Source organism: Capra hircus, chromosome 18, assembly GCF_001704415.2.
Source record: "Capra hircus breed San Clemente chromosome 18, ASM170441v1, whole genome shotgun sequence".
Lineage (NCBI taxonomy): Eukaryota > Metazoa > Chordata > Mammalia > Artiodactyla > Bovidae > Capra > Capra hircus.
Window position 1 is genome coordinate 35,726,957 of NC_030825.1, and position 24,137 is coordinate 35,751,093.

The following is a 24,137-nucleotide window of genomic DNA, read 5'->3' on the forward strand; positions in this document are numbered from 1 at the left end:
CTGTAAATTCATAGTGAAAACAAGAAGGGTAGAGGGAAGAAAACTTTTTTATAGATGAATGCCAGCTGATACACGCAGGGAGTGATGGGATAAGAAAATTACCATTTAAGAACTTCTAGTGTGGGAACTGATTTAGGAAACGATCATCAGTGGATGCTACAAATGATGTGTAAAAGGTGGCTGAGAGCCAAGGTCTTCAAGGGTATCACCCCAGTTTGATAGACGTGGAGGACACACCTTCATCAAAGCGTCACCAACACAGCAGTAACCCGCTGTGCCATACTGGGGCACATACAACTTCACTCAGGTAGCGCTCTCACAAAAACCGTTTACCCTAAATGAAATCACGAGGAGACACTAAGACAAATCCAGACTGTGGGATACTCTCATAAGACAACTGGCCTGGACTCAGCTAATACATTTTGGGGTAAAATACCCTGGTGTTTCAAACTGATTTTAAATGGCTCGAGGGGAAAAAGAGTGAGACAGATATAAGGAAGGAGGGAGAGAGAAAGAGAGGGAAAGAGAAAAAAATATGGCAAAAAGTCAATTACTGGTGAATCTATGTAAAAGAACACAGGTACTCAATATATTCCTCTTTTAACTTCTCTGTTGAAAAATCTTTTCAAAATAAAAAATTGGGGAGAAAATTTCTGTAATCAATCAGCTTAAAAAGAACAGAAAATTCAACATGCTTAAAAGTGTAATAATCAGAAACACAATTCATCTCTAATATAAAGTATCTGATTTTCTTAAACATAATTTACTGTTGCCCATTTCAGTAAGTGAGAAACATTATGGTATAATTGCTCTGAAATTTCTCTATGAATCCTCAAGGTTTCTAAATAAGTTAAGCAAATATTTCTTAGCCCAATTCTGACAATCAAAAATTTACCTAAGAGGCAAGAAACTATGCTGGACAACTCACAACCTTTGTGCTTTACCCACAGCCTGAATTCCACATACCTCAGAATATGGCTTTAAAATTCTTTAATAGAATATTTGATATTTTCAAGTGAGAGAGGTATACATCTTTAGCTACATGGTAGACACCCCATATATGACTAGTGGACAACTCAATGTATCTCCAGCGTGATGATTTATCATAAAGAAAGTCACCAAAAATTGTAAGCAGTCTGGATTCGTGTTTATTGAAGCCAGTAATTAGAGACATCTTCTTTTCAGCACTAGAAAGCAAGGTTCCACATGACTGCATACTGCATCCAGATAGTGTCACACCCCTGGACTAAGGCTAGTGGGGGAATATATCTGCAGTCTTAATTTTTAAGTTAAAAACACCAATAAACTTAGTATAGAGACAACAGTGAACTTTCACTTACAGCATCAACATTGTTAAGGTCATGATGTACAGAGCAGTCACTTTCAATTAACTAATAAAACACATCTTCAGTTTAAATACTGGTTTAAAAATGCCAATCAAAAAAAAAAGTGCAAACAAAATTAAATAATTCTAGCAGCATACCCGTTGCATTTTTAGGAAAGACCAATTCATGGCCTTTATCATGGCCATATCTTTAAGGTTGGGCTTGTTTCTTTGATTTTTTCCATTTTGAAGACAAACAGCAGATGTAGCCACTACAATGTATATAAATAGTCATAAAATTATCTTTAACAGTCTACCATACAAGTGTATTCTGCAAATAAAATGAATTTTACTTTAAAAAGTAAAGGCTGTTTATTGTTTGGCCTTTGGTTCCAATGCTTGAAAACCCCCAAAATAACAAAAAATATGCCCCCTCCTCCCACCCCCCTTAAAAAGAACCCTGCAGCTCCCCAAAGTTGGTAGACTTTGGCAACCACTGAGCACGTGACACTATACATCAGCTTCTTCTGATCCTAGGAGTAGCCACTTGTCCCGAGAAACGAAAAGTGATTGCCAAGAAATCCTCTTTCACAAGACCGGCGTCTTGGCATTTCTTCGGTTTTAGTACATTTTATATTGACACAAAAAGTGCGTATCAGTTTAAGTGATAAAAGTAAAGTCTTGCATTAAAATTTAAAATCACACTGTATCCCTCCTGGATATGTGGCCTTTCAAAGAATTTTGTTTTATTTCTGAGGTCACTTATTTTGTGCCCTCAGCCCGCCCCTGCCAGATGCTAGAGAGGGATAAAGAGACCTCATCATTCGTGTGGCCGAAAGCTGTTTGGCCTCTATTGGTCATTATACCACAACTATCATTCCAAGTCAGTTTACTGTCATCACCTGGACAATCTGGTAACTGGAAGCCACAATACATTAAAAAAAAAAAAAAAAACTGAATTAAAAAAGAGGGGAAGTGTATTTTCAACAATAAAACTGGCACAAGAAACATATTTTTATGTTTGTCAGAAAGGTAAGTAAATACTCAGCTTTCTCCTTAACAGTGTTCAGACCTTTACAAAAAAGCAATTCAAGACAGTCTTAGAGTCTTGTTATATAACACAGGATATTAAGTTACACCCAGTACAGTTAGTGGTCAGTCAAATCTGGTATGTAAAAGTAACGATATTAGGGAAGTTATGCTCAGAAACAGTACAACAAACATTCATATAAAAAAAGTAAACTCCACAGAAGTGAACTGTGGTTTTTCCCTTGGTTTGACAACAAAGGTTCTATACATTAAATTAATGGTAGTGTTTGCATTTCAACGTTTTGTGTCATGTATAAAATTAAAAGTGCTGTTTTAAATCCACAGAAGTCACTTCTAGGATGATGGTGTGACACGACAATGTGCATGAATTTGCCCTAAATGGAAACACCTGAAACACTTATTTCCATAAGAAAAAAAATGCTAGTTTATGAAAGACATAAAACAAGAGAAATGCATCCTTTCCATCCTCAATACAAAACATTCAGACTAATTTATCTGATAGCACTGATCAGACCAGGGGGCTAGGACAAAACCCTTTTGCATCACTGGAACTCCATGAAGGTTTCCAATGACCTTAAGGCAGGGACAGTGTGAGCCAATTAATCAGAGTGCAATTACATTAAAACCTTCCTCATACTTTCTGTAGCACACTGCATTATGGTAATAAAATGAGAGGTTGGTCACCCATTCTCTACTAATAGGCTAGCCTGTGGTAGTAAAAAAATAAAATAAAATAAAAAATGACAAAGCAGAAGCTATTCAGAAAACACAATTCAAGGTAAACTAATGTTGTAACTGCTGACTTTAAACACACCCTACAGTGACTGACTGCCCTACAATGCACATGTGTGGAGCCCAACACTTCCCACGAGGACACAGCCTGGGCCACGCACATGAGCCCTGGGCAGCTGCCATCTTTCCCACTCCACATCAGCTCCACCCGACTCAGGCATCCCCACACCTAACACATCTTCCACAAGGAAAAGATGCATTCAGAACAAGTCCAATTCTTATTTTGCTTAGTGTTTAGCTTGGAAACATTTCTGATTTTTAAGTTTTAAAAATGACTTGACTTCTACTGAACACACAGTATTTACTAACATTGCTCATCTCCTCCTCCGCCTCCTGCAACATTCAGCTTCCCCAACACTTTTCTCATTCTTCCTTCCAGTTTTTCTCTTCCCTGGACTTTCTGCTACTTAATGTGCTTCCCATGAAGAAGTGAATCTGTTAACATGCAACTGGTTGGACTAGCCACCATCTGATCAGTGACTTCCCAGTCTCACTGGCTCCACCCTAAAAGAAAGTGGGCCCTTTCTCTCCATCTATCCTCCCTTCCACAAGAGGCCCAGCAGCACTTGCTGCCCACAGGAGAGCCACATGCCTGAGAGTCCAAGGGTTATCCATCACAGAGGGGTCTGACACACAACCTTCCTAAAGGTGCATTTCACACTCGGACAGCCACTGAAGTTTTTTTTTAAGTTCATCTCCCCTGCCCCAAAAAACTGATAGCATGTGCCATATCAGAAAAATCCTGGTCTTAGAGAAGATCAATATACATAGTTATTTGGTCATTTTACATATGCACTTTTTAAGGAGGATCAGGCTTCATTTTCTGTTGAAGAGTTTGTTACCATGGAGTCTGGCTTTCGAGTCATTCTATCCAGTTCTTCCTGAACATTTGTCAACACAGTCTTTTGTCCTTAAAAAGAAAAAAAGCAGCACTGATGAGAGACCAGAAAAAAAAAATTTTTTTAAGGAACATTTAAAATAATACAGATTTCTGCTATCATTTTTGGTGATAATTCCAGTAAGAATGTGAAAAGTCTTTTTTCATTGTATTGACTATATGGAGACAGACCGTATTTCAGCCCTTCTTTATTCCAAATGCCACAGTTCTGGGCTCCCAGACTACATTACTGCCCCCTGCCTGGGAATGCCTTTGTGCCAAACACAAAGGCCTTTCTGAAAACCCTCTGAGCCCTATGCACTCTCATCACCATCTTCGAGAGGTGGTATTTGAGTTTCTCGCATGTAGCAAACTACTCTCTGCGCCTCAGACAGATGTTTATGTTTTGTTTCTAATACAACGGACTCATATGGAATCCTGGAATCACCATATTTCAGTAAGAATATTAGACTAAGGCTGACAATTTCAACCTTGCACAAAGTTGGTGCACACATTATGGAACACGAACTGGGGCCTAAAAATGAACCCTATTTCCTCCCAGGGAATACCAGCTTATAGCCTGGGCCACCAGACCAGACTCCTGAGTCTCCAAGAACACAAGAGCCCCTGAAGGCCCAGGCTGACTTGAGGATACAGTGATTTCCCAAGGGCTTTGATCAGAAAATACCAATTAAGGAAAACACTGTGTTAATTAATATTCCTTATAGCCAATGGAAAATTAAAACCCTTCTGAAATGGCCTCAAGCTTCCTGAGAAAATGTATAATTTTTGAGGAAACTGGTTCTTTTGTTTCAGAGACCTCCAAGTAATAGACTTGGCCCACCTGCCCATTTGGAAGAACAGATGAGTGGGCAGTCACAGAGATGTGTATGTGTGACAAAACAGGGAGCGTCATGGAGGAGAAATGCCTGCAGAGTTCACAGGCAGCTGATGACAAGACTGGGGGGCAGCAGAGTGAATAAAATCCTTATAAAGCAACATAAACATTAAAAAGTAAATAAAATGTCAACAGTACACTCTAGACCACACTTCCAATGGACAGAGCTTCTACACCTGGGCCATATGTTTAGGATCTACCTCAATTCACCCAGAGAACCAAATTTACATAAATCCCACCTCAAATGTGCCAAGAAACATGGATGGTAATATGGTAATTCTGTTGTAAAGTATACTGCTCAGTATAAACCAAACACCTGTTCAGAACATTCAGGGTCTGCAGGTCAGTGGAAGCAGACACTCCTCTCTAGCACCTCATGCACCCCTCCATTCCAAGGGTCATAAATCTTTGGGGCCCTTCAGTACCTGACTTCTTGGATGTGCTCTGCACCCCACCAGCACCAGGACTTCCAGGAGAGCCTGTTTTTTTACTCAATAGACTATTGAAGAAGCTGGCCAACACCCCTTCACTTGCTGCATTATCTAAGGAAACATTAAGGAAAAAAGCATCACACAAACTGGATGACTCAATTAAACAACAAACTATTTTTCAGCTTAGAATTATCCACTTGTGGTTATGATCTTTGATACTGAGCACATTCCTTCACTATGATGCCTTATATACTGCTACTGTTAAGGCTGATTACATGTTAGCATAATTAATTAAGTGAAACTTGTTTATATTTCTCACCTGAACCTGCACTCCAAATCATCTCCCTGTCCATGAGGCAGAAGCTTTATAAGCCCATGACATTCCAAAGGTGCTGTGAAAAACTCTTATTCAGAATACAGGCATCAAACATGCAAGAACTAAATACAATTTGATTGTTTTACTAAAGCCAGTATCTTGGGGAATCATTAAGTCACTGGGATGAGGGCCAAACCAGTAAGGGATTAAGCTTGACAAAGGAAGTGACAATTCATAATTGGTAAAAATATATACCTATTAAGAAACAAAACCAAGGATTCAAAATATACATTTTAAAATGACTTATGCTGTATTCTTCCCTGAATACAGAGAGGCCTAATTAAGGTCTTTACAAAGCCAGGAGTGAGGGCCACCAACTCCAGCGAAGGAACAGGCCTTGGTCTTTGCCAACCCATGAGCTCCCTCTCTCTGAGACAGCAAGTGGAAAACAGCCCTTGTGGGGAAGAAAACAGCTCAGCTGCCTTAAGATTCCACCTACCAAACTCACTGACTCAGCCCCTAAAGCAGGAAAGAGGCCAAGGACCCTCCAAGGAGACAGGGTACATACTTTTGATATTCGGGTCCGGCTTCTTTACCGACGTGCCTGGGGAGGCACTGGGCACGCTGGCTGGCCCTCCCCGGCCCTGGGTTCTCGGAGAGCCAGAGGGTCCTCTTGCAGGGGATTCCTAAGTCCAAAACCAGGTCGAGTCACACACAGCCATCAAAATAACAGAAAATACATATTCCCCAAACAAAGACATTCCTCTGTGGGCTATTTTTCATAGTTTAGGGAGATAGGTGGCAGGAATGGGAGTTTGTACTCAGCTCAGTTTCTTTTTAGATCCCAACTTCTCCTGAGAGAAGAAATATCAAGATAACAAAGCCTGTTCACTCTAATGCCCAGAGCTCTGTATTCCTTCATCAGACATTTTCGATTTTCTACCATGTTTCTGGCCCTGGGCTTTCAGGGGGACAACATTCCCTCTGAAAACATACAAGCCCACACAAATATAAGCTCTCACAAATAACGGTATAAAGCTTGGCCACCCATGACACTGGCCCTTGACCCTCAGCTTAATTTAAGGTACTTACAGAGGCTCTAGTGGGCGTGGCTGGCTGCTTGGCAAGGAGCGACTGCAAAGAGAGGGACACACCACCCATTAACACACGCCTGCAGAGTGCACGGGTCTGGAGAAACACTTCTGAGTATTCCACTAGAGGGCACCGTTAACAACCAAGTCACAGGGTCTATACTATAAATGCAAACATTTTTAATTGAGCAATTTGATAGATGGTGGGAAAAAAGTACTTCCAGGACCCAGTTTTTAAGCTAAAGAAGTAAAGAGGGCACAGAAGGGAGGAAAAGCTGGCAGAGGAACTATCAATTGCCTCTGCTGACCTGTCTGCACCAGGGGGTCTAACAACAGTCTTGGTGAAACAGACAGGTGGGGCGGGGTCTGCACTCTCAACTGTCAGCTCGGCTTTACTCCCTTCACCTACGAAGTGTGTGTACTGGCTCACCTCCTTCATGCACAGGGCTGTGTGGGGGCTACGCAACACACTGGAAGTGAGGTCAGGGCATTTGGTAAACTGTTAACATGGAAAACGCTATGTCAGAAAATGTACATTTACAGACAGAACAGGCACTGAAGGACTTCCCTGGTGGTCGAGAGGTTAAGACTCTGAGCTCCCAATGCAGGATGCACAGGTTCAAATCCTGGTGAGAGCGCTAAGATCCTGCATGCCACTCAGCATGGCCAAAAAAACACCCCAGAGAGGAACAGGCACTTAATAAGGTAGTAAGCCTATCGCTGTAGGAGAATCTGCAAGGCAGGTACCTTGTACTGATCCGACAAACGAGAGGGAATGACGAGAACTGGTAACAACCCCTTTGTCGTCGCAAGCTCTTTGTGGTATCCCCTAACCTTGCCCCAGGGAGCTGGCCTTCCGCTCACGACAAAGCCTCTGCTCCGGCCTCACTCTTCTTCTTACCTGTTGCTTCATTAGAAACACCTGCTCATCCTCTGCTGCCAACTCTTTGTCATGGACCAGCTGTGAAGTGAAGCAACACATTCATTTGCAGTCACAGGCCAAGAACACCCCAACTACTTGTCAAAATTCACGCTGAAAGGAGAATCTTGGGTTCATGTCTCAACATGGGTTTGGGGAGTCTTTGTAGAGGTAGGTTTTTCTAGCTTAGCAAAGACCCTGTTTCAAGGCCAGCCTTGGCATGTGGGCATTTTAAGTCTGGCAGGTTCTAAACAATACCTCCACGCTCAGGGTCTGCAGGTGATCTCAGGAGCAAAGGATATCTACGAACAGTAACCCAGAGGCAGTGGAGGCACTCTACCTCTCACGCTGCACCACCCAGAACAATTTACATAACACCAGATTTCATCTAAAGACTTTTTAAAGGGCCTTGGATTATTATCTATTTTTTACCCCCTAAGTGGTTCAATGTGTAAGAACACCTACAACTCTTAAAATGATTGATTCGGGTACCTTTCTCACAGGAGGTTTCACAATAAAGTCTTCATATGCATCTTCTGGCTTAACAGTTGTGAAATTTTCATGTAAAATAGCTATCTTCTTTTCATTGTCCCAGCCTGCAGGTCTAAAGGCAAAGAAACAGAGACTTATTTGCTTCTCCTTAGACTGCATTAGAGAACACGCCGCACACTCCGGGTTAGAGAGGACCTCCAGCTGATACCCTTTTCCCCCAAGTTTTGATAAGCAGTTGCTAGGCTGGCTGGTAGCCTCTGGCAGACAAGCCAATATTCACTGCAGGTCCAGTTCCATACTGAGGTCACAGGGAAAAGGCCTGAGGAGCCAGCAAAAGATCTCTCTGACTGTACATGCTGACTGGCCCACAGGAAGTGTTCAGAGCTTTTCCACAACTCCACCCAGAAGAACAAGGACACCATGGGGCCCTGTTCTGACAGAGGGGAGAATACAGAGCAACACAGAGCCCAGCGTGAGACTGTTTCTCTTGGAATCTGGCATGGAGACCCACCCAGGAGTCGTCTGAAACCTCTTCTGACAATGGTCTTCTTAAGGCTTAGCTAATTTTACTATGTGTGAATATGTACCCTGGAGCAACGGGGAGTGGTAGGACCTGCACTACCCTGGGCCTCAAACCAGAGGAACACAGGAGTTTTTGAGGATCCTAAATGGGTGCTGCCCAGCTGGACATCGCAGGGCAGGATGGCACCCAGATTCCATTAAGTTAAGCTGCAGCCTAAGGTAAGGAGCAACTGTAAAATGCCCTACATGACATACTTTCGTCTAGGCTTCCCATTCTCCATTCAACTCTAGCTCTACAGCTCTATAACCAAGGAGGTGCTTAGTCAGGGTGCTCCCCACGAATGGCTTTGCTGACTTCACCAGCTCCTCAGCGAGCAACAACCAACAGGACCCAAGGTGCCAAAGACACTGCCACGACCCATGTCACCCTCAGAATCTCTGAGCTTCTTCTCCACTCCAGACCAGCCCTGAACACGACCAGTCTCCCTGTGTCTCCTCCTCCTGAGATCTTAAGTGACTCGGGTACTGACTGACTCCAAAAGCACACCACTCACGGAGAGCTTGTGGCTTTGCTGCCGGCCTGCCTGCTCTGGACAACGGTTCTCTGAAATCAGTCCATGTCTCTAAGTCTGCTGTCTGGGAATCTCCCGAGTGAAGCTCTCCCTAAATGTCAAGGAGACAGCCTGTTCAGCCCCCGAGAGCTCTGGCTTCCTCCCCTCAGTCTTCTCCCACACCGTCCCTCCCGCCCTTCCATTCCTTCTGGCCCGCACACTTCACTCCCCTCCCAGCACCTCCTCCGCTCTCCCTGTGGCACTGCCTCTACTACGCCACCAGTGACCTACCCGCTCAGCTGTGTCTCTTACAGGCCACACACAGGGACCACAGCTTGTTCATTTCTGTGTCCTCAGCAAAGAACACGGTCACCTAGGAGGTGCTCAGTGTTTGCTCGATGAACTGCCGTTCTTTTTTAAGTCAAGAGGACATCTAAGCCTAAAAACGCACAAGGCCTCTCAGAGACCACACCTTCAACATTTATTTACGCATCCACCAAGCTTCTCATTCTCCAGTGAGGGAATGACACAGGTTCCAAGTCTCTGCCCAGGACAGTCGGCCCCAGTGGCTGCCAGGTGTGAAATGCCAGAAACACAACAGGCATTCAGTACAGCCAAAGCCCAAGCTGATGAGATGCCAGGGAGGGCACAGGCAGTCATCCTGCCAACAGATGTTAGTACACCAGACATTGCAACAGAAAACGTCCAGGATCCCCGAAGCGCCAGTACCCTGTGCTGCCACTCCTTTTCTCAGCCAGTATTTTACCAGAGTTGACAGTAAGTGGCAAAAATGTTTTGACAACTTGGTTTCAATGAAGTGAGGCAGCACACCTGACCTCACTCCACCCACTTCCTTCAGACAGGAGGCAGAACGGCAAGTAATCTGGAAAGCAGCAGAGAGGTAAAATTGGGTGTATCTATGCCCTCGGAGGTCCAACTCCAAGAACTTTGCCAAGCAAGCTGGCTGTATGAGAGAAACAGAGACACCTCACTTGGAAGGATAAAATGTAAAAAGCAAATGTACCATAAAGAGAAGCGTTCAAAAGCATCACTCTCTGCCCTCCTCTGATGTCTATGTCAGAAGCTTCTTCTGTCCCTTTTTCACTGTAATAAAACTCTGCTACACACACACACACACACGCATCACCTATAAAGAACTCACATAAAAACTGCTTCCTTTTCCACAACTAAGGCTGGCGTGGTAAAGTGGAAACCGTATGTTTTATGAACAATGTACTTATACAACAAGTCGAGGTTTTTCTCTTCTTTAACTGATGTGTATATCAAAGCTGCTCCATCTGATCAATCTGCTTAAGGAAAACCAATTCACTGCAGAAGGGGACAAAAACACACAAGCATAACCCTCAAAGTATTAGTCACAGGTTGCTCCATTTTTGATCAATACACAATGAAGAGAAAGTGTTAAGAATAGCAGCAGAGGAAGCAAGTCAAAAGCATAGAGCATGTCGATGATAACGGGCCACATGGGCCTTTTTTTTAAAAAACATGTAAACTGCCATCTTCTAACCCATTAGGCTGTGTCCCAAGCAGTCAAGTTACTGGTTTTAAGGCTATAGCCCGGGAAAACCCTCAGTCTCGCCAAGGCACACAGGTTCTTTCCCAGACAGATGCCCACATGTGACCAAGTGTGCCATTAAGCATGAGAGAGACGGCCACCACCACGTTACTGGCCCTCACCACTGAGCTGGACAAGCTGAAGAGCCCGAAGGAAGCAGTGGAACCCACCTTTACCCTCCCCAGCCCAGGACGTGGGGTTACTGGATTTTCACAGAAATAAGACTCAAAAGACTGCTGACAAACCATCTCTCTCACTGACAGGACAAAACATAAACATACAGGAAACCCTGAAGCATCTAAAACACTGTCATTTGGGTAATTAACCTTTTCTAAAAACAACAAAAAAAGTGAAGTTTAGAAAGATTTCCAAGATACAGTAAAGATAATTTGTAATAAAATTATCACGTATCAGCTTTCTTAATATGAAACCCTATCATATGTACACCATTAAAAATAGAAAGCAATAAAAAACAGGCAGAAATTATTAAGTCTCAAATACCAACACTGTAAAATTTTAAAAAGTAAAGACATGTATACAGTTTCACTCTGGCATGAGACTGTTCTGGGTTCAGGAAGCACTTCATCTCTTTGAAGATGCCCCATCTGGAGCAAGCCCGGATCAACACACAGAGGGAAGCCTATGCCCCGGGCCCCAGCTCAGCGCCCAAGGATACACTGAAGACAGAATCTCCGTAGGTGTGACTGGATGAAGTCAAAGTGCTCGTCCCTGTAATCATGCTCCTTCTCCAGGACACTCACCGCATCACACTGCAGGAAAGACAGAAAGAGAAGGGAGTCACCTTTCTGCCTCTCTGCCTGCTGAAGTTGGGACCGCTGGCTGCTTCAGAAATAAAGCTATCACAGCTTCATAGAAGGAAGCCACAGCCTAGAGTCCAAGCGTTAATTAACTAAACAGACAAGAGTGAAAAGCAACTGGAGGTTTTTCCCTTCATCCTGGGCCTCAGCTTCCACATCTGTAAAGTGGGATAAAATAGCCCTGATCATCTCACAGTTGTTCTAGGAATCAAACAAGGTCACATCAGGGAACAAGGCCCCTGGACATGACTGTGCACCACACACTCCACAGGGCTCCATTCTCATAGAGTATAATGTGAACAGCTCATGCTATACTTGGGCAACCTACCAGCTCTGACTAAGATCACAGAACTTCTGAAACCCAAAGTGTTTTTACAGCTATTTCCTTTTCATTTCTAACAGACACAACTTTATGTCTCTATGACTACCCTTAATTTCTATTCTCACCTCATTATTTTACAAACCCTGAATCCACTTTCTTCTTTTTCCAGGGTTGCTATGTTCCTTTCTGAAAACAAGTCCAACACACTTTAGAGACCAAAGGCCAAAAGAATTCTGCTCTTCTGTGTTCCTTTTTCACTACTCGTTTGAGCTAAATGAACTGGTTTACACAGCCTCAGGAAAACTACTTCCAGTTCCAAGTCTGCATCCCTCAACAAAGTTGACCGTGCTCCACGAGGAGATTAACTCAAGCTATAAGTAAATGTCACATTTCTGGCAGCAAGGTAAAATGACGATATTTTCTATACTGATATAGTCAGTGTACCTTAATGAACCCTGAATTAGCCCAACATCCCCTTAAGAAGACACCTAATTGCAGCTTCTCAAAGTTTCTTACAGATGGTAAGTGTTCACTGTCCAAACGCAGCTAGCCTTATGAGTCCCACCTTTGTGCACACCACCAGCACTGGGATCCCAAGGTTATGAGTCAGCACGTTGTCACCGAGAGGCAGGGCAACATTTTCTTCATCAGGACCTGAGGTCAGAGGCCCTCTTCTTTGTGGGGAACCTTGACAACCTTCCTCAGGCTCGACATAGTCTTGAAAATCTTTCACAACTACAGGTAAAGAAGGAAAAGAAAATTACACATGCATTCACACAATAAAAAATGCACAAGCCAGCTTTAGAAGACTGAAAGAGGGAGTAATAAGCACAAAACATTAAGAGTTGTGACAAACTTCCTAATTGCATCCGACTTTACTGCAGTACTAGGGACTTAGGGGTACTGATGCAAAAATCTCAGTTCTGACATATTCAGTCTGAGCAGTGTAACCGCAGAGTGGCAAAGACAGTGCCCTGGTCATCTTCAACTGTATCCAGCTCTTAACAATTAAACAGGTTTTTAAAAATCTTCTAAGGCTTCAACAGTTCCTACTATGAAAACAAAAAGCAAACACTTTTTTTTTAGTCCACACAGGGAGGCTTGCAGGATCATAGTTCCCCAATCAGAGATTGAACCAAGGTCACAGCAGTGAAAGCGCTGAGTCCCAGCCACGAGACCACCAGGGAACTCCCAATGATTTTCTTATGTTTTACACTTTCAAAATATTAGGATAGTTGAACTGTGTTAATTCAACAGAGGCAACTACTAGAAATAGGTTATAACTTATAAAACTCCCCAGCTTTCTCATTAGAAATAGTTAAAACCACCTGATATACACAAAAACATGCTGTTTCTACACAGAGGAGGTGTGTCTGTGGTAAAGAGTGGGGCTGCACTTGCCTAGCACCACCTGCATCTCCTCATCGTCCTCACTCTTGTGGACTTTCACCTTTAAGAGATCCTGAGGTATGTGCGTCATGGACCTGTCCCTGCCTGACGCAAGGAGGGGTCAGTGTTACCACATTCACTCCCTGGAACACACTGTCACTACTTTGGCCAAGGATGCAACCCCACAGGAGGGCCTTCAAGCTGAGAGTAGTCTATGGTCTTGGTTCAGACAAAGCCTACAGACCTGCACCTTTTTCTTGGTGCTTCAAAGTCACATGTCAGGCCAGAGAACAAGGACATGGTGATTAAAGCTACTTCGAGCCAGAGGAACAAATGGGCAGCTCTACTCTTCTACAAATAACACGAGTAAAGGACCTAAAGGACCTTTGCTCGCATCCACAACACGCTCACTGAGAAAACACACAGGACTAGATAAATGCAAACCTGGAGAAAGGCACATGTTCTCTTCTTCACTCACAGAACAGGTTTCAAATATTTTCAAATGATGAGTTCTAATTTACTAAGGGTTTAGGTTATCATTATCCAAGCTTCTGGAATTATCTGGGAACACATGTCTTTCACATAAATTGAAAACCACTGATTAACCCCAAAAGTGTAGATGTAATGTTTCATCTCTACAACTTCTCTTTAATTAAGCTCATTCATACAAAGTCATTGCGAATATAAACAACTGACTGAAGAGATCTTCACTGCATTGCATTTTGGACAAAAACAGAGAAGGGTGTTTTGATAACTGCTGAAGGATCTTGAAGGAATCAAAAGTTCCCACTTATTTTTTAAAAATCTGCTTTATTTTAGCTTTATGGAGCCAAGACTGACACACAGCAAACTGCACATTTAAAATGTAAATTTGATTTTTGTGGGGGGAAGGGGGACCTGACTTGTGTCTTACGGGAACTCAGTTCCCTGACCAGGGATTGAATCTGGGCCACAGCAGTGAGATTTAGTTTGCGTTTTCTCGAATTATACATAAACGTAACTGAGAATATGTTCTCTTTTTAGTCTTCCTACATCTTCTCTTTAAAAGCATTTTAACAGATCTTCAGGTCAATGAAAAATACAATGGCTTAACTGGATAGTATCTGTAACTCCCCAAGGTCACATGCAGCAGTCAAACAGGCCGCAAGACAGTGAGCACGGCAGAGCCTGGAACAGGTTACAGGTGAGCCAGGTGACTGCGGGAAGGCAGGCGGGGTGGGCAGCTCCAGCAGTCTGCTCCTTGAACCTCCACTCCCAGCATGCTGCATAAACTGCGTCGTGTTCTACACATGCCATGACATGAACACGGATGGGAAACCCTGGGCTAGGCTCCTTATTCTCTGAAGGACCGGCCTAACTAATGCTATCCAAAAACAACAGGAAATGCACACGTGTTTAATAATCCAGCATTTAAAAAACTAAGTTGGAAGGCAGAGCAGATATTCCTAACAGAGGTGACGAAAAGGAATGATAAAAATAAAGTGAGGACTGTGTAATCTGAATAATATGTACATTTCACTTAGGGCACACAAATTTGTTGTTGTTGTTTAGCCACTAGGTGGTGGCTGACTCCTTGCGACACCATGGACTGTAGCTTGCCAGGCTCCTCGGTCCGGAGATCTTCCTGACCCAGGGATCGAACCTGCGTCTCCTGCGTTGGCATGCAGATTCTTTACCACCGAGCCACCAGGGAAGCCCAAGTGCACACATACTATAGTATTAACAGTTTCTCTCCAGCAGGTGGCATGGCCAGGAGTTCACAGCAGGAGCCACCCACCCACCTGGGGCGTCAGATGGAGCTGGTACAGGAAGGAGCAGCGCTCCACCCTACTACTGCCACCTCCTTCTGTTCTTTTCCCTCCTACCTCACTTATCATCTGTTGGTTCCACAGTTCTGAGTAGACTCAAGAGACAGTATCTAACTGTTTTCCTCTACCTGATAAGCAAGGAAAGCCCCCAACACAAAGCTGGAAAGAGAAGACCAACCTACACACAAGCACCACCACCTTCTGGCAGCTTCAGGGACTGCTCTGTCCTCCCCCATCAATCCTGCTGCCAAACAGCTGCCATGGATTCAGGACCACTGGGGACCCTAATCCGGAAACAGAGCGGCTGGCCAGGGAGCAGCGTTCCAAACTCAGCTGACTGGAGACTGAAAGCAGGATGGGCGACAGCCTTTTGCTTACTCAATACAATACCTAGAGCGCAATTAATCTGGAAAGCGGGAGTCCTTCAAGCGAGAAGATGGCCAGCCGCTTTATTAAAATGTAACCTGAAACCAGCACTAACTAAGGCACTCCTTCAAAGGGTAACACAAAGACGTGAATACCATTCCAAACATCTCAGAGGAAGGGTAGTGAAAACGAGAGGCCCTCAGAAGGTTAACCAGAGTCATGAGGCATGGATGCGGTTTCAACAATCTCCAGCTGCCCTCCAGTGTCCCCTCTTCTCCCTTACAACCAAACAGAACCGTGACGCTTAAAACACACAGCCACACCGACTACATTTCCTAAGGAAATGTCTTCTTAGGAAGACCATGGGCACACGCCCTTCAGTCCTTTGCTTTTCCTCCATCCGGCTGCCTGCAACACAGATGAGAAGGCTGGAGCTCTAGGTGCCAAGAGGAAGTGAACCACACCCTAGAGATGACCAAGCAGTAAGCAAAAAGGAGCCAGGGTCCTTGATTTGTCTTCCTCGAGCCGCTTTCCAGGCCTGAACTAACTAACCACCACTGGATCTCACTTACAAAAGCGAGAAATAAAGCCCAGTCTTGTTTAGGCCACTGTTATTTTGGGGCTTGTGTCACATGCAGCTCAGTCTAATCCTAAGTGACACAGACATCAATGACTAAGACCACAAAATAAATTCAGTGTGTCATGGGAACACAAGCCCTCAGGATTGGGCACCCTGTCTGCTGTATGTACCCCAAACACCTAGAACAGACGTGGCCCCAGGCAGACACTTGCCTTCTCTAGGAAGCAAAAATATCCTTGGTCCAATCTCTTCCTTTTTTTTTTTTTTTTCTGTTTTAACAAACCTTTACAAAGTTTGTAATTCTAAGAGAACAGGTTCAGAAACTGAAATCTCCCGTGCCACTAATTTGGGTATGATGGTAAATGTGCAGCGAAAGGAAAACAGCTCTTCAGCCTCAGAACTCTTCTCAGAAGTTGTCTTCAGGGTCTCTATTTTAGGGGAAAGATCGGCTTTATCTAAAAAAGTCAGTGTTTGAGGACAGATGCGCTGAGCTGCATGACAATCACTGCAGCACACAGGCGGGTGTCCCAGGAAACATATGCACACGGCAAACTAAAGAACCACCAGTTAAATCTGTTTTAGCTAATTTGAGCCAGGGGCAAGCTGAAGTTATGACAGGAAGACACCCAGCAAGAAATCTGATTTGAAAAGCACATTGAGATTCCCGATGTGTCTCTGCCAGTAAGTATGAAGGTCCCGTGTGCCATGCCCCAGCAGCCCTCATTAATTCACTAAAGGGAATGATGTCATCCTGTGGAAATAAGCCAGGCGGAGCCAAGACTGCCCTAGCCAAGACAGCGCTGCTGCTGCTGCCACAGCTCCAGCCCCTGCCCCTGCCCCTCCCATTTCCCTGGCAAGTGGACAGAAGCTGATGTAACTGCACAGAAGCAAAGAAAAGGAAAAACAAGCTTCTGAATCACAAAAAGGAAAAATAAAACAAAAACGAACTTCCTTTAAAGTTTGTTCTCAAAAGGCCTTGGATGTCCTCAGTCTTAAAATATCCTTTCATTTTAATGACAAAAAAAAAAAAAAAGAACTTCCTATTCCTTACTAAAATTGTATTTGCTGGATGGCAAAATGAACTAAGGTAAGAGCTGAAAGATTTATCTTTTGCGAGGCTTCCTTTAAACCTGCATACGAAAGGGTCCATAGGACCTCAATGATATCCAGGGCAATGGACTTGCTACAGAAATCATAATAAATCTCCACACCCACAGATACAAACTCAGCAGACAAGGGGTAAACAGAAGAGGAAAAAGACTTATAGAACCGATCACATTTTAGGGGATGAGGCAAGAACACTTATTATAAAAGAAAACCAATGACAATAAGGAATACTGATTCATGTATTTTCTTCAACTGTGACAGATGAGACAAAGACTGCTTTGAAGACTTTTTTTTTTAGCCATGCCACGAGGCTTGTGGGATCTTACTTCCCCAACCAGGAATGGAACCTGTATCCCCTACAGGGGAAGCACGGAGTCCCAGCCACTGGACAGAAAAGGAATTCTGGCTTTGAAGACTTTCTGACTACTGAATCGACAAAAGCAACTCTGAAATAAATGGTGCAAATAAAACACTCTATAAGAGGAGCTTTGCAGCCTCTTGATCCTGTGAAAAGGAAGGTGGTTGGAATCGTCCAAAGAGACCAGGAAATTTTCCAATTAAGAAAACCCTACATTACTTACACTTTCGTTCCAGCTCCCTCATTTCTTCTGGTGGAATTTTCATTTTATCAATGTGCTCACGTAAGACACTAGCCCATTTCTGTAGTGATTCCATCACAGTCCAAGGCCTAGACATATCTGCAACAAAGATGACTAGGGTCTCTGGCAAGGATTCAGCAGAAACTGCAAATTTCAGCAGACCTTTGTGGTATAGATCTCCATCCAGAATCCACACATTGCAGCGTGTGTGATCTAAGAAAAGAAGCAAAGTGAAGTTACTGATGATGACTATCAGCACAGCTGAAAAGGAGAGTCACAGCAGGAATACATTTGAAGATGACAGCCACAGAATTCCACACAGAACACAAAAAAATCCTAACCAGAAAACACAACAACTCTTCATCAAGGTGCCCTGTGAACTGTCCAAACCATAAAATTTCTTTAACAACCATAATATACTGTGCCCACATCTAATAGGACTGCTGCAATGTCTGAGGAGTAAAGGATAAAGGACATTTGAGCTTTCAGTACGAATCAGAAAACATGAATAAAAGCTATAAAAGTTCCCCGGACAACTGTGCCATAGTCTAAGTAATCCACTCTAAGATATCAGCAATCTGTGAGGCGGCAAGCTGTGGCCAAGAGCCTGTGGTTAAAAAAGCTCTTCTTCTGTCAGTCACACTGAACAGTGAGCTCACATACCACAAAGGGTGCCAAAGAAACAAGACCTTTGTATTTAAATGCTGAGATAAACTCATTACTTACATAACTAAGATATGGATTATGGGATGCCTGATGATATTAAGGAACTACACTTATTTTTGGTACATTACATTTTCAAAAATCCTAATCTTTTAGATATACATATGGAAGTAGTCACAGATAAAAAGAAATAACATCTGAAGTTGCTTGAAAATAACCCAACTTGGAGTATATAGCTGACATAACACTGACCAAGGATTGGTAACCTGAAGGCAGGGGTAGATATACTGGGGCTCATCAAACTAGTCTGCGTTTTAGGTAGTTTGGTTTTCCCCAGTAAAGTTAGAAACGCATATGCACAAATGTGCAAGTGCTGACCTTTAATGAAGCACATGATTCTAAAATTATACCTAGATAATAAAACTGTAGAATTCTCCAAATTAATAACATACATATAAATTTTAAACATCTTTTTTAAGAAAATTTTTTTTAAATATAAGCACCTCAAAGGAGCCATCCTACTATCAAAAATATAATTTTATTAACTTCTTCCCCAATAAATTCCAACTTACACTTTAAAAAACCTGTCTTCAAATTCGGGAAAAGTCTAAAGGAGATTCTAGGTGTCCTATTGACCGCCCAGAACCTCGTTGGAAACCATTTTGACTGAGCAATGCGTGTGCTACCAGGAAGGATCCTAAGTCAGAGTGACTGGCCAGAGACAACCCAGAAACGAATCCTATCACCATAAAATCCAAGAATTCAAGCCATGAAATCCGAGAAATGTCAGTGCATTTCTCCTGGGTTCCCTTACCCTCCTGTGCTCTGCCTGGGTGCCCCTTCCCAATGAAGTCTCTTGCTTTTTTAAAAAAAAAAAAACAAAAAAAAAAACTATCTTCAGTTAGCTAACTTTTTCTGGTATAATCAATTAATTTACAGGTTTTAAAAAATTTTATATTCATGACTTTATTTCAACAGTACAATAAAGGTATCTACATCTATGCTTTCAAAACTCTTAACACATTTCAGATAGCAGTTTTGATTTGGATTCTATGAATGCCTTCAAAAATACTGCTTGTACCTGAAGTCTGCAGATTTTAATGCCTGCTCCTCACAAGACATAGCTCCTTTCTTCCCACTGCCCACTACATATAACTCACCTGTGTGCATGGAGATCACACACACCACAAGTGGTATTAAATGGATACCCCAAACTCTGAAGGCAGAGGTCCTTTGACATGTCAAGTTCTACCACAAATGAAGGACAAACCAGAACCTATATTCTCTACCTAGGTGATTGCCTGCAAAATGTATATTTATAACCCAGTCATAACACACAATTAAAAAAAGGGAGGCTGAAAAATGTATAATTAACCACAGGTAAGGACAACGCTATCATCAAAGAGGAACTTGCAAGTAGGAGGCCTAAAAAAAATCCCATAAATGCAGAGGTCAAGAAGTTTTTAAGGCAACCTTAAGGAACCTGAAATAAAAATTAACATATACTTCAACTCAAAAGCAAGTGAACATGGTTACTTTGAGGCTGGGATGAGATATGTTTATGCCCTTTGAAATAAGCATCTGTAGAAATGTACAGAGTATATACATGTTTCATATACTTTCAAAAAGTTACTAGATCCCTTTGCTGTTCCCCTGAAACTACCACAACATTGTTAATCAGTTATATCCCAATACAAAATTAAAGTTTTTTTGGGGGGGGAAAAAATGGGTACTAGACTTACCACTGTGTTTCAAGCACTCAGTGACACTTAACACATGCCACCTCTCATTTTGTCAACTTACAAACTAGTTTCATTGTCCAATATCACTAATGAGGAAACCGAGGAACAGAGGGAAGTCAGTTTCAACTAGTGACTACAGGAGTGGGATTCTAAACCAGTTCTGCCTGGCTACAATGCCCAGGTTATTTCCACAATAATCATCAAGGACAGGAAGCAAAAGACTCAGACATGTAAGGCCCCCTAATCCAACTCAGGGACCCATGAGTCCCAACCCTACTACCTACACAAACTCCAGTGAGCCTAGGCGGGCCCTGGAAAGCCTCTGCTCACCTCAGACAAGGAGAGTCCTCAGCGCCTTCTACCTCTCTTTCACAATGAACACAGGGAATGTTCAGCAAGGAAAAGGAAGCCAAGGAAGGAGGAGCAGGAATAAAGTCCCTGAGGTTCTAAGATGACCATAACATTAATATTAAAGGGTTTTTGCCCCTCTGTTTAAATGATTCTTGGAGCTCGAAGAATTAAGATAGAAGGAACCACCTGAGATCAGCTTCTTCATTTCAGCAATAAAGAAATGAGGGACTAGAGGTGGTGGAATTTGTCCCCTTGTAAAATCACTGTTACATGGTGATTCTTACTGTTTAAATGGGTAAAGGCAATTTTAAAGAAAGTAATTTAAAGAAGATATTTCATTCTTAGGCTACACAGATAACTTTCCTACAAATTAAAAGACCTAGGAACTAATAATTATTTTAGAGTCATTTAAGAGCTAACATAAAATCTGAAAGTTTAGAAAGGAGGCAATACTGACTAGTGGTAACCAAAAACCATTATTCCAACTGGACTCATAAGAAAAAACTTTTAAATGATATCTAATCCTTATAAGAAAGCTTACCATGCACTTTTAATCATCCCAAATACCCAGAAGGTAGAAAACAATTACTGTCGACATTCTACAAATGTGAATTAAAAGAGAACATTATTGCCTCTGAGTCTCTATTCTCTCCACTTGGGGAAAACAAACAAAAAACACTAAACAAACATCCCCCAGGAAATCAGCAATTCTATACTGTCACCAAAAAAACTCCAAAATTCTCTTGTGAATATCTGTTAAGCTGTTACATTTTGAACTACACCAATTTCAGATTTTCCACTAGAACCAGCCAGAGTAACGACGGTGCCCAGATCAGCCAGCCGAGCATTTCTCTCATAGAAAAGCTCAAGGCACTTAAAAATTTCTTAGTTTCTTATGTTTATGTGCATCTGAAACTTTATCCTCAGTATCTCCTTTTAAGTGGGGCCACCCAGCTAATAGGCCCACTCCCCATTTTGCTACCATCCTCTATATAAAGAGAAGTAGGTAAAGTCCTACAAAGACACACACTTCATCTATTCCCCTGTGACTAATTCTCTTAGGACTAAACAGAAAATTGAGAATGCCTGGCTATTTTACAGGAATGGTAACCAAGGACTCAGACACCTGCATGGGTATCAGTGCTTCACTCACCATCTCGGTCCTCATCGTGGACGCTGAGGTAGAGATACTCTAGGCCTCTTCCTTTTTTGCCATGCTCAGCTCCTTGAAGTTTAGTCATGAGGGTTGTTTTACCAGAACCATCTTCACCTACAAGTGATGCACGTAAGAAGACAAAGTGTACTGTTTATTCTAGGCAAGGATGGGGAGTCTGCACAGTCACACAAGGAACTTTCATACGGAGCTTGCTACAGAGGTCTCATCTGCATTCATAAACAAAGCAGGACCTGCAGCAAGAGTAGTCAGGGTGGGGGGTAGTGAGAAAGGTGGCAATTTCCAAGATCTCAAACGACAATCTACTGCAGCCATCCTTACCTCCCAATGAAAGGAAGAAGGCAGGTCCACAGACCCTATCTACAATTTATAAGACACACATATGGAAAAGTGAAAGTAAAAGGTGGGGCTAGTGTCTCACAAAATAAACTTCTACCCCAAGAAAAGCAAATCTTCCAAATATAATCAACCTTAATGAAAAAAACTCTAACCCTGCCTCATAACCATGAATGATGGGGCTGCTTTTCACTTTCAGTTTTCGTACATTTCTTTCATAAGCACCCTAAAGGCTAGGAAACCAATGAAAATAATCACAGACCTAAGCAAAACTCTTAAAGAGCAACCTTAGTAACTACCAAGCCTCTTCTCGTCCCCCTCTACCCAATGAACAACTCCCCTCCCCCAGCCTCAAAAGAAACCTTAAACATCAGAAGGAGCCACCACCAAGAAACACTGCTGGCACTCCTTGGATTTAATAATACAGAATTATGGACCAAGAAAACTGAAAGGCAATCCACAGATCCAAGTTCTCCTCTCCGCCCCCAATTCCACTCTCACTCAGGCCCTCCACATCCCATCAGGATCTGCTGAGCACTCAGCCTGACTTCAGACCACCTGCCGCTCTATGCCAGAGTCCCCTTTCTAAACAGAGATCTGGTGCCCTGGATTCCCCAATTTGTGAAGACCTCCAAGCGTTTTCCATTACCTGCTACAGTGGTCATCAACTAAAGACCATCCATTCCCCTCAAAAACAGTGGGAAAACCACCCTCCAAGTGAGTCCCATGAGAATCAGACCGTATAGGTGAAATAAAAAGCCCCTAAGAATCAAGTGGCTTCAGAAAAAAGCAGTGACTCTTCAGCCTTCCACAGTGTACCTCCACCTTATCTCATCAGTCACTTTCCACAAGGAGGCTGTGCTAGCTTCCAACCTCCTCCATCCTCCTCACCTGTGTTCCTGAGAACACAACCCTCTGCGGCCCTGCATGTTGACACTTATCCTTCAAAACACCTAACTCCAAACAGCAGCAAGCCATGGCTGATGCTCCAGAATCATCCGCCTGTGCCCAGGACATCTATCCCCGTCTCACTAGACTGAAATTCTTGTGTAGTGTCTGCAGGATGTCTGTACAATCCCAAGATCCAACCTGGGCAGTACAGGACTCACTCAACAAATGGGTATTGGCTGTACGAATGAAACCAGCCAAAGCCTCTCACTAGACAGAGATGCTGAGGGACGTAAGCCAGGTAACCCAGCGGAGAAGCCTGAAACAATGCAGGAAAAGTCCCTGGTGGGGACTCCAAAGCCTGCTGCCCTTTGCGGCGTTCTTCTCACCTTACACTGCTTCATCAAGATCGAGAAATGGCTCCTGTGGCATCTCCTCCCAATCCGACGACCCCCAGTTCACCTCGTTCCCCCCGCCTCCTCCGCTAACCTTCTCATCCAGTCCCTCCCCTCTTTATGCCCAGTTTGGTGAACTTCGAGGCCATGAGCACAGGAACTCAGGGACATTTAAAGCAAAGCTAATACTGCGGCCAAGCGACTAAGGAATGTGCCGAGAGCACTTGCCAGCATCCCTGGGCTCTCGAAAAGGGGCAGTGTCCCGACCTCGGCCGTGGTGACTCGGCCACACTAGGGCTATCCAGCCAGGGTCTCCAGAGCAGGCAGGCGACAGAGGAGAGGAAGGCAGGGACCAGGGAGAGGGCGCCCCGCCTAGCCCACCCCAGCTCCCCGGACAACGCCCCGCCGGCGGCGCTCACCGAAGACCAGAATGTTCTTGCCAGACGGTAGCTTGGATCTGGCGCGGGTGGACACCTCGCTCAAGATCGAGGACCTGTGGGAAAACGGCAGAGCTGTCGGCCCCGGGGCCAGCCTGAATCTGACCGGTCCGCGACTGCCCGTCAGTCCGTCCGACGGTCCGCCCCACCCGGTCGCACCCTCCCCGGACCGGCTGCCCTAGCCCGGCCGCCCCGCAGTCTCACCATAGACTCTGGCCCTCCTCCTCTTCACTGGTCAGGTCGCCGGCGGCCGCCACCGCGGGCCCGTTGGGACCCAGTAGCAGCTTCTTCTCCACCCCCACCGGCGCCATCTTGCCAACTGC

The 24,137-nt window shown here is 43.7% G+C and overlaps 1 protein-coding gene across 1 annotated transcript; it reads right to left on the reverse strand.

Moving 5' to 3' along the window:
* DYNC1LI2 (dynein cytoplasmic 1 light intermediate chain 2) lies at window positions 1,126-24,137 on the reverse strand. Its single transcript, XM_018062090.1, has 13 exons — window positions 24,019-24,137; window positions 23,797-23,870; window positions 21,738-21,854; window positions 17,811-18,041; window positions 12,545-12,714; window positions 11,516-11,609; window positions 10,426-10,561; window positions 8,191-8,302; window positions 7,681-7,740; window positions 6,781-6,822; window positions 6,257-6,374; window positions 5,367-5,483; window positions 1,126-4,076 (listed from the first exon to the last, which is right to left on the reverse strand). Exons 1-13 carry the CDS (start codon window positions 24,123-24,125, stop codon window positions 3,976-3,978), a joined length of 1,479 nt encoding a protein of 492 aa, XP_017917579.1. The 5' UTR covers window positions 24,126-24,137; the 3' UTR covers window positions 1,126-3,975.

What these genes read in the sequence shown, in the direction of transcription:
- DYNC1LI2 (XM_018062090.1), bottom strand. Translation starts at nt 24,125, where the DNA reads ATGGCGCCGGTGGGGGTGGAGAAGAAGCTGCTACTGGGTCCCAACGGG. An exon ending in CAAGAACATTCTGGTCTTCG is followed by an intron (nt 21,855 to 23,796) that starts GTGAGCGCCGCC and finishes CATCACTTGTAG; the next exon opens with GTGAAGATGGTTCTGGTAAA. An exon ending in TGAAACCTCCTGTGAGAAAG is followed by an intron (nt 7,741 to 8,190) that starts GTACCCGAATCA and finishes TTCACTTCACAG; the next exon opens with CTGGTCCATGACAAAGAGTT.